Source organism: Grammomys surdaster, unplaced genomic scaffold (genome assembly GCF_004785775.1).
Source record: "Grammomys surdaster isolate TR1022 unplaced genomic scaffold, NIH_TR_1.0 148572, whole genome shotgun sequence".
In the NCBI taxonomy this organism is placed as follows: domain Eukaryota; kingdom Metazoa; phylum Chordata; class Mammalia; order Rodentia; family Muridae; genus Grammomys; species Grammomys surdaster.
Genome location: NW_021622885.1, coordinates 1 through 10,932, shown reverse-complemented (window position 1 = coordinate 10,932; position 10,932 = coordinate 1). Strand labels below are relative to the sequence as shown.

Sequence of the window (10,932 nt, the reverse complement as noted above, 5' to 3'; positions counted from 1 at the left end):
AGGAGAAGAGAGGAGAAGAGAGGAGAAGAGAGGAGAAGAGAGGAGAACGGGGAAAAAAAAGCCCTCATGTTTCTATCTACCCATCTAGCCTTTATCAGAGAAGCTTCTTATGGCAACATTATGGTAGCCTGGATGAAAATGGCCCCCATAGGCCCACAGGGAGTAGCACTAATAGGAGGCGTGGCCTTGTTGGAGGAAGTGTGTCACTAGGAGTGGGCTTTGAGGTTTCAGATGGTCAAGCCAGGCCCATTATCTCTCTCTCTCCCCCTGCTGCCTGCAGATCCATATTAGAAGTCCTCTTACACACACACACACACACACACACACACACACACACACACACACATGATCTAAGGCACACACACAGATGAAATCAAACAAAAAAATCACACATAAAATCAAATACACAAAAGGAAGTACATGGGGGATGGGGTGCATGGAGGAGTGCAGAGACAACTCAGCAACTGAAAGCATTGGCTACTCAATGGCTACGTGCTTCTGCATGCTTTAATCCCACGACAATGGAAGCAGTAGCAGGTAGACTTTTATGAGTTCAAGGCCAGATATGCCTACATAGTGAGTGCCAGGCCACACAGGGCTATACAGTAAGTCCCTAACTCAAACAAAGAAAGTTTAAATCTGACCAGAAATAAGAAACCGTCAATTTTGTAAAAAGAAAGAGAAAGACTTGAGGAATAACTGAAGAATGGACAGAATTTTACATGTTATTAGAGAACTATTGTTGATTCTTTTTAGATATAATAATGACAGATATCTAGAAAAATATTTTCAATTTTTAAAGATGCATGGCAAAGTACTTAAATGTAAAGTAGAGTGTTGTTTGTGATTTTCTTTAAAGGAATACAGCCAAAACAACAGTAAAATAAAAAAGGAATTTAAAGGCAAACCAAATACAGCAAAATGTCAGTGGGATGCAGGTGAGGCTCTCTGAGTCTGGCTCAGAAGTGAATTCCCCACTCCTGTTATCCCACCCACTCAACTTCTCACACAGAAGAGTCTGCATCCACTTATCAAGACTTGCTAAAAAGACTTAGTAATTTTTGTGGGGATCAACTTTATTCCTTTTCTATTTGTAAGCACTCTCCTCCAACTTCAGGCTTTCCCAACACCACCTAGTTATCACCCAGAAGTGAGAAATCACTGTTTTCCAGAAACCAGGTCCATCACCTGCACTGGAGGTCCCAAAGATTCATCTGTCAAAGCCCCAAATATGGCCACTGCTCTTTGATGTGAGATACCTGCCACACCTCCCAAAGCATGTCTTACCTTTCGTGTCCTGCATGACAATTGAGCTATACTTTAAGAAGGTTATCAGCAGATTACTGGTCTGTACATCTGCATCCAGTGAGAGTTCCACAGAACTTATAACTGGAATAGAACAAATGAAACACTTAGCCCAGAACATATTCCACCTAACACTTCTACCCACATAGCCAATTTGCCAACAGGCAAGAAAATGACTAAATAAGATTTTCCTACAACAGAAGGAGGACCCAGTACTTTCCATAAACCTTTTTGCTACTCTTACTAGGCCTCTAGAGCCCCTCTACCCCATACTCCCCCAAAGCCTGTCAATTTTCTTTCTCACCTAGTACAGGAAGTTGTTCTCCTAACATCCTAGAAAAGAATGTTGATCCTATTCTGGCCCAAGTAATCAACAGTTCAAGGTTCTCTGAGAGAGACTGTCATTTCTAACTAAAGGAAAAAGTTATACTGAACATAAGTGAGCTTTACTTTTATGAGTCTCTCATTTAAAATAGAGTTCTTCCAAATAAAGAGAAATTTTGCTCAATCTTGAAAACAAGTCTGAAATACCCAAGATGAAAGGAACACAGGCTGAGGAAGAGCAGGCTCAAGCTCTGCCCCTTTGGAACACATCCCCTAGGAAGGGAACCTGAAACACTTATCAGACAGAAAACAGGGGAACGCCACTGACTAGCACCCTGGAGTTGGAATTTACATGTCCAGCCTCTGTTTGCAAGAGAGGATCCTTTTGCTTACTCAATCCCACCCTCTGTGAGTCATGGCCCCAGAAAACAATGGGAAGTCAGACCAGAATTGACCTAACCACAATAGCTTTAACTTAAAGCTCCCAAGATTCAAAGACTTTAAATTAGAATTAGTCAGCTTGCTAAGTGTTTTAAATGTCTAAAACAGAAGAATACATATACAAAAAGAGCCTCAAGATGGCACAGAGATGTTTGAAAATCTAGAGCTTTCTGTTATATTTTAAACTATAAACACACTGCTAGGTTTGGGGTATTAGTCATAATATGTATTCATAACCATCATGGATCCCTCTGGAGTTATTACAATGAGTACAGAGAACATTTATTAACAATGGGGAACACTGTGCATTTTGGTTCCACAATACACAGCAAAAACAAACTTAGGAAAAGAAATTAGCACGTCCAACCCTTGTCTCTTTTCCCATAATTTGGCCACAAAGAACAAATACAAGATAAATTTATTTTTGTATTGAAATATTAAAATATTTCCTAACCAAACTGAGCTACAGAGTGAGACCCTGTCTCAAACACAAACAAACCTAAAAGGTTTTAATTCATGTTAGGTTTACTAGCACAGGCTATCATCTCAAATCAGCCATTCTTAACTCAAAACTCATAATCATTCCTTTGTTATCTAACTAATAAGTGGAAGTTTTACCTTACTCACACCCAGTGATAACTAGAAAACTCTCTTACATAATATAGTAGAAATATAGAGCTATATGTATTTTTAGTTTACCAGAAAGTCCTCTCATGCCAAGGCGGAGTTGTCAAATGTCAAGTCTGAGCTGCGAACAAATGTTACAGCTAACTGCTGGCTTTTAAAAATAATAGTGCCAGTGACATACCTTTAAATATAACTGGGCTACAGAGCAGCACTATAATTAAAGACCAAAAATTAAAAATAATATAATATTTAGGACCCCTACAGAAAGTAAGATAGGGGAGAATTAAAAAAGGACAAATAAAATAAAGACAGAGTCAAAACCCTCACAAATTAAAATCTCCTTCTTAAGCAAGTTTCATTTCTCAATTGTTAGCTTTATAATTCTTCCCAGTAGCTTTTGTCAAGAGAGGCAGTCATCTGAAAGTGGGTTGATCTTCCCACTAGAACACTAAAGGCTCTGTGATTGTAGGTAAGCACAAATCCTGCCATTGCATAATCAAGTGTGTGGGTGAAGTATTCACAACCAACAGTTTGAAAGGCAGTGCTCTGAAGCATCCGAACCCCAACATCACATGGAACCGAGATATATATACACTCACACTCACAATCACACATATATGGCTTTGGATATCCATGGTAACTAGGCAAACTTCATCCTTAAAGAAGAAGTACAGTGTTTCCATTGGTTTATCCAATGACCTGAATAAACAGACGGGCAGGCAATTCTCACTACGCTTCTTCTCATTAAGATATTTTGGAATTTGGCTTTCAATTCTAAACAGATCCAATTTGCTGTCATAGATCTGGATATCAATGACACCTCTGTGCCATACTTACTTCTCTGCTGCCTATACTGCCTAAAATGCAAATGTACAAGGATGTTATAGAAATGTAGGGCTGAGCTGAGCAGTGGGTGTGCTCACCTTTAATCCCAGCACTCTGGAGACAGAGGCTGGTAGATCTGTGAGTTCCAGGCTAGCCTGGTCTACAGAGCAAGTTTCAGGCCAGCCATGGCTACTCAGAGAAACCCTGTCTTGGGGTGTAGGGGCAGCTACAGTGCAAAAAAACAAACCTTGCTAATTAGGTGCAAAGCACTGGTTAAGACTGGAAAAGAACTTCAAAGAAACAAAGAGGGAGGGGCACACAAAGGACCATGCTGGATTTCTTAACATTTTCAAACCATTGCTAGTGCTGTTGCTGTTGTTGAGCTCACGTGTTATAACATGCATATGAAGGTGAGGGGCCGGCTCCCTCTCCCTTTATGCTGATAGCTAGGGATCGAACTCAGGTTCTCAGGCTTGAGAGCAAGCGCTTTTACTCACTGGACCATCTTGCCTATCCCAAAGTTGGCTATTTCTTATATTCATTACACAAACAAGTTCAACATTTGATGAATAACACCAAGTATTAAAGTATATATATTTTTAATTGTTTCAGACAGGGTCTCATAAAGCCCAGGTTGGTCTCAAACTCACTAAATAGCTGAAGATGATCTTGAACTTCTGATCCTCCTGCCTCCACATCCATCACCATGTGCCACCATGCTGACTTTTATAAGGTGCTGGCAATCAAGCACTCTATCATTGGGCTACCACCTCGGCCACATATTTATATAATAAAATAATATATCTCCCATGAGCCTCTCTAGCAACCCAAGAGTCCTTGCAGGACAGGCATTAGTCAGTGGTGCAGTCACTTTCAGTTCTAAGACTATCTGAGGAGGACAAACCAGGCTTATATTGTTTCCTGGGTTGTGTTTGATTGTTTGGGGCATTTTAAGACAAGAACTCTTTATGTACACCTGGCAGTCCCGGCACTCACTATATAGACCTGGCTAGCCTCAAACTCACAGATTTCTATCTGCCTCTGCCTCCCAAGAGCTAGAATTAAAGGTGTGCCACTACCACAACCCTGGCTAGTAATTTTTTGAGATGTTTCATGCAGCCACGGCCAGCCTTGAACTAGTTCCTACAGCTGGGATTACAGGTATACACTACCACACACAGTTTTAAATAGTTCCTTTTTCTTTAAAAAAAAAAAAAAGATTTATTTAGTTTATTTATATAAGTACACCATGGCTGTCTTCAGGAATGCCAGAATAGGGCATCAGATCCCATTACAGATGGTTGTGAGCCACCACATGATTGCGGGGAATTCTACTCAGGAACCTCTAGAAGAGCACTCAGTGCTCTTACCCTCTGAGCCATCTCTCCAGCCCCCTTTAAGATTTATTTTTAGTCAGGTGGTGGTGGTGTAGAACTACACAGAGAAACCTATCTCAAAAAAATAAAAAATAAAAAGACAGAAAAAACTGTATTCTTAGTATTTTTAAGTGTGTGGGTGCCCCCACCCCCTACAGGGCTGAAGTGTTACATTCTCTGGTAAGTTAAAAACAGTCGAGAGCTGCCTGATATGGGTGATGGGAACTGAACTCAGGTCCTCTGTAACAAAGGTGTGTGCTCTTAGCCACTGAGCCATCTCTGCCGCCCCACATGTTTCTTACACACAGAAGAAACACTCCATTCAACTATCTTTCCAAATTTTTCTCTAGAACTTTGGAGTCTAAAACATATCATCACATGTTTCTTTTTTTCCTTTCTTTTTTTTTTTTTTTTTTTTTGCAGGGAGGTGCATTGGTGACAAGTATTTATTTATTTACACCAAATGCTGCCCCCATCTTCCCCTCAGAGTCTCTCGCTCATCCCCATGCCTCTGAGTCGGGGGGCGGGGGGGGGGGGGCTCTGAGCATTCTCCAACCCTGGTCCATCCAGTCTCTATAGGATTAGGCACATGCTCTCCCACTGAGGCCAGTCAAGGCAGCCCTCTGCTAAATTTGGGGGGTGGGGGGAGCTTGGTACAGCCCAGGTATGATGCTCTTTGGTTGGATACAGTCTTCTATGTCACCTGGGTTGGTTTCAAATCCCTGTGCTGAAAGTGGTCCTTCCATCCCAGACTCCCAAATGCTGGGAATACTGGGCATATGACACAGCCCCCAACTCAAACAAATTCTTCCTTTTCTTTTTCCTTTTCTTTCTCTTTCCCATCTTTCTTTTCCTCCATCTTGGGGATTAAACCTAGGGCTCATGCATGATGGGTAAGCATGCTATCACTAAATTATACCCCCATCCCTTTTTAAATTTTAAGTTGACCCAGTAAACCAAGCAGCCCTTAAACTCATAATTCTTTTACTTCAGCCTCCAAGTAGCTGGGATTACAAATGTGTATCAGCACTAATTACCCACTTACACAAATTAAAAGGATAATTAAAAGAATTAATAAATATATTCTTTGCTCAACACAGCTGTGCTTAACCCTATAAGATCTAGAATCAGCCAGGCAGTGGTGCCACACGCCTTTAATCCCAGCACTCAGGAAGCAGAGGGAGGCAGATCTCTGATTTTGAAACCAATCTGGTCTACAGAATGAGTTCCAGGGCAGCCAGGGCTACACAGAGAAACCCTGTGTCAAAAAACCAATGAACCAAAAAGAGAAAGAGAGAAAGATCTAAAATCATATTAATCAAGAACCCAATAATAAAAGTGGTGGGCTCACCGTCAGAGGAAGGTGGTGTAGTCCCAAGTGGTGTGACTGGGGTTGTAGGAGTGGGGCTGACAGGGGTTGTCACCAACCCCATTTCTGGATGGCTCTGAAAGAGGACACAGATGGGTAAGAAAACAGAATGTCTACTTCTCCGGAAGTCTCCTCTACTAAACATGGTTTTCCAGAATCAAACTGAGACTGGCAGCTCACTGCGGACCTGTATCTAGTATCCTGAATACCTGATTACTATTAGTGTCTGCTGAACTAACAAGAAGCACTGTGAGTTAATTTTCATTATGAAATTTGGGTTCCAGTACAAAATTTTTCTGTTGAGCCATATAAATTTTTTAAAAACCACACAAATTATTCAGAAGTATGGACTACTTTCATGACCACAGAATTGATAAATAGACATAAGTAAACCAAGGGAATGCTAGGAACCATAAACAGTACTCTTCTGACTACAGCCTTGCTGTTCCACATAAGCAAAACAAAAACAAACACAAACAAAAACCCAAGACCATGTGAGCCAGGAAGACGGCTCCAAGGGGAAAGGTATTTCTTGCCAAGCTAATAACCTGAATTTGGTCCCCACAACCCATATGATAGAATAGAACCAACTCATGAAAGTCATCCTCTAACCTCTACATGCACCACACTTAAATAACCCCCAACATACACATAAACAAAATACATAAATGTGAGGAAAAATCATGCAGGAGTATATAAAGTGTCAAGGCAGAGGCAAAGAAAGACATCTAATGTGGACAATATAGATGGCCACTGTGGTCTTCCTGGCTACCCCAACTGAGAGCAAGAAGCTCAGAAAAAGCCTTTCCCTTTCCCATAGCTTTGCCAGTCCCTCATCTTTCTCATGTCTTCTAAAGTCATTTATGGAATTTGATAGACAAGAAACCTGGCAAGAATAGTAGATAAACTTTCTTACATTATCTTATAAAACTAATAAGAGTCCAAAGCGCACCCCAAAACAGTGAATTGTTTTCAAAACACAGCTTTATTTTTTGGTTAAAATTCTACTAGTAGATTACTTTAAAAGAAATATACACACCAGGCATGGTGGCATGTGCTTTTAATCCCAGAGTTCAGGAGGCAGAAACAGGTGGATCTCTGAGTTCAAGAACAGCCAGTCAGGCCTACCCCATGAGATCCCAAAACAAAAAAAAACAAAAAAAAAGGGTTGGGTAGGGTAGGGGATAAAGAAACAAACTTACATATTTTAAACAGTGTGCATTAAGATAAAAACATTTCTGCCTTTTAAGATAGCTTCCATGGGCTTCAGTCCCAGCTTGATTTAGTCCCTTCCTGTGCCAACTACTGAGGATACCCCGTAGGCATACGAGCAAGTATCTCATGTCTTCTTAGTTTCAATGTGTATACACTATTTTGTCTGTTAACAGCTAACACATTCTAGTTAGAAAGCTTTTTGACTTTTGGTCTCTGGAAACTGATAAGATAATGGCGTAAGTGACCTGGCCTATAGAATCCCCAGTTGTAATTCCATAAAGACTTAGAAAAAACACAGACTAACAGAAAACTCCAAAAACTACACAGAGCAAATAATCCCAGCAGACCCTAATAGGTAAAATGTAGTAATCTCAACTCTTTCAAGGGTAATAGAATCAGCAAATTAGTCCAGCACTAACTTTGCATGCACCAGTTGAACACACTCACGTGAGGACAGCACAAAGCATAGGCAACTGCTGCAACACTCTGCTACTACCACTGATTAACGAAAAGCTGAGTTTACACAAACACAGCCAGATGGGGTTTTAATGGAATGAACCTATGTGTGAAATTCAAGGGGAGGGCTGAGGATACAGCTCAGAGAAAGCATTTGCCTAATATGTACAAGGTCCTGGATTCGATCCCATAACATCACAAAAACTAAAGATAAATAAATAAAATAAAAATTGAAGGAGAAAGGGATGCTGGGGAAGGGGGTCTCACTTTGTAACCCTGGCTGTCCTGAAACTCAGAGATCCACCTGCCTCTCTCTCCCCAATGCTAGTATTAAGGGTGCAGGTCACCACACCCAGCCATGATTGGGGTTACCAACCTGAGCTAAAACTGTGATGAAGTTTCGATTTAAATGGACAGCTTCATAAAGTGCCAGAAGAATGGCCTCATTGGTTCTAAAGAAAAAGAGAACAAATCAGGTTTCTTTTTAAAGAGTAGATAACGTGGAACATTATAACCATTATATAACATTATATATATAACATTGTATAACATTACAACCGTCAAGAGCTCCTCACTGTCAATCCCTCCTTTTACCCTTTGGACTCGTGCAAATGAACACAGTTGAGAACCTGAAACCCTGGGACCAGTTCTGCCCATCACTACCCAACAAAACGTGGAAGAGATGGATACCCAGCCCTCAGTCACTTCATTCCAGAGACCTTAACACTCAGGAGGCAGAAGCAGGAGGATTACTACAAGTTTGAGGCCAGGAAGATTTATACAGAGAGTTCCAGGGCAGCCAGGATTACACATAGCCACATCAAGTCTCAAAAACTTTTTTTTAAGATGGGGTCTCATGATGTCCAGATCAGCCGCAAGCTCACTAATTAGCAGAGGACGTTTGTGAGCTCCTGCTCCTCCGACCTCCACTCCAGGAGGACTGGGATAACAGGCATATGCCAGTCACATCCAGTTTATTACATGTGGATGATCAAGCCAAGGGCTTCATGCATGCAAAGCAAGCATTCTACCAAACCTAGTCTCTAAAACAAACACCTCTAAAAACTCATTGATGCTTAAAACTCAAGAAACACTTCACAAATCATTAAAAACTTTTAATCCACAAAATGTTGACAAGAGGTTACGTTTTCTGCTTTCATATTCAGCAATTGAGAGCCCACACTCAAGCCCAAGTACTTACTGTACTGAGATTTTCTCATGGGCGTCTGCTATGAACATGCTGCCCACCTGTGGAAGAAAAGAGGAATAGCAGGTTTTATACAGGAGGACAGGAGAAGCGCTCAATCCCTAAGAACTGAATCCATGAAAAAACAATGTTTCTAGTAGCACGGAACAAGGAACTCTGGATCATCAGTCATCCTTTGAGAACTGTAAAAGACTTACAAGGAATAAGTGTAAAAATGAGATGCCTCCTAAATCATCTAGCCCCTCCGTGTGTAAGTCTGTAACAGTATCAAGGGACCTGTCAACCTAAATATTCTAATCACTGTATGGTTCCTAGAAGCTGTTTATTTGCAGTCAGAAACTAACTCAAAAAGAATTTCGAGCTTGTCCTGAAACCTACAACTATAATCCGAAACTCAGACGTTCAAGAGCAGTCTGGGCTACATAGGGAATGGCAGCCAACCTGAGCTACAGTATGGAAACCTGTTTCAAATAGAAATAAAAGAAAATAATTATTTAAACTTCAGAGAAAGTAGGCTGATACCAATTATGAAAAACCGGTTTTCTTTCAGATCACAGGATTTTAACTTACACATGTCAGGGAAAGTAAATAAATGACTGACACAAGCTGCCTCTAGTACACTTTGAGGAGTCAGATGTGGTGCACACCTGCAGGCTAAGCACAGGAGGAGAGGAAGTTCAAGGCCATCCTCAGCTATATAACAAGTGCAAGGCCAATCTGGATTTCATGAGACTGGGCCTAAAAAATTGAAAATGTCTGAGAACAATCTATCTAATTCACATAATCAAGTATTAGTGTAAAATTCACATTCTATAGCCTATGAGACCCTTCAGTGATTTATGTCTTAGAGTTAAAGCATTTATAAGATTCTTTTGAAATCAGACTCTTAAGAAAAAGGGTAAGGATGCATAGGCACCAGGAGACAAGCTGCCTGGGGGAGGAACAGCTGCTGGGGTAAGAAACTTGAGAAACTCTAAGCTCTAGGGCACGTACACTATTGCCCCCCCAAAACAGGTTCCAAATTTGCATATACTTTAGGACCCACTAGTTTTATTTATCTCCCCATCTTTTCTCTCCCTTTTTATACTTTTAATTTTTTTAATCTTTTTTAAGATTGATTTTATTGCCGTGTAGTGGTGGCACACACCTTTAATCCCAGCACTCAAGAGACAGAGGCAGGCAGATCTCTGTGAACTCAAGGGCAGCCTGGTCTACAGAGTGGATTCCAGGACAGCCAGGGATACAGAAGTTTCAAAACCCTGTCACAAAAATTTTAAAATATATGTTTTATTTTATGTGTATGAGTATTTTGCCTGTGTATATATCTGTGTGCCACATGTGTGCAGTGCTCACTGAGGCCAAAAGATAAAGTCAGAGCCCTGGAAATAGAGTAATGGACAGTTAACTGATAGTTGTGAACTGACATGTCGGTGCTGGGAATTGAATCTGGGTTCTCTGCAAGAGCAGCCAGTGCTCTGAGCCATCTCTGCAGCCCTCCCTTTTGTACTTTTGAGACAGAGATTCAGGATGTCCTTTGCCTCTGCCTCTCAATTGCTGGGATTACAGATATTTGTCCCATTCTAGATTTCTGTCTCAAAGATCAATCTCATTGGTGGGGATACCGCCTTGATGATTCACCTAGCATTCCCAAAGCTCAGGTTCAGTCCTCAGCACCATATAAACAGAGCATGGTAGTGACAGGCCTTATCCAGCTACCAGGAATCAGCATTAGGGAGGACTCATCTACACACTCAGCACTAGGGAGGACTCACATCTACACACTCAGC

The 10,932-nt window shown here is 41.1% G+C and overlaps 1 protein-coding gene across 1 annotated transcript; it reads right to left on the bottom strand.

Moving 5' to 3' along the window:
• Window positions 1-1,259: 1,259 nt before the first annotated feature.
• On the bottom strand, window positions 1,260-9,186 carry LOC114615795 (armadillo-like helical domain-containing protein 3; the record flags this gene model as incomplete). Its single annotated transcript, XM_028761419.1, has 4 exons — window positions 1,260-1,389; window positions 6,250-6,343; window positions 8,315-8,390; window positions 9,140-9,186. Coding segments are annotated over 4 exons (347 nt in total), but the record flags the coding sequence as incomplete, so codon positions are not given.
• Window positions 9,187-10,932: the final 1,746 nt, after the last annotated feature.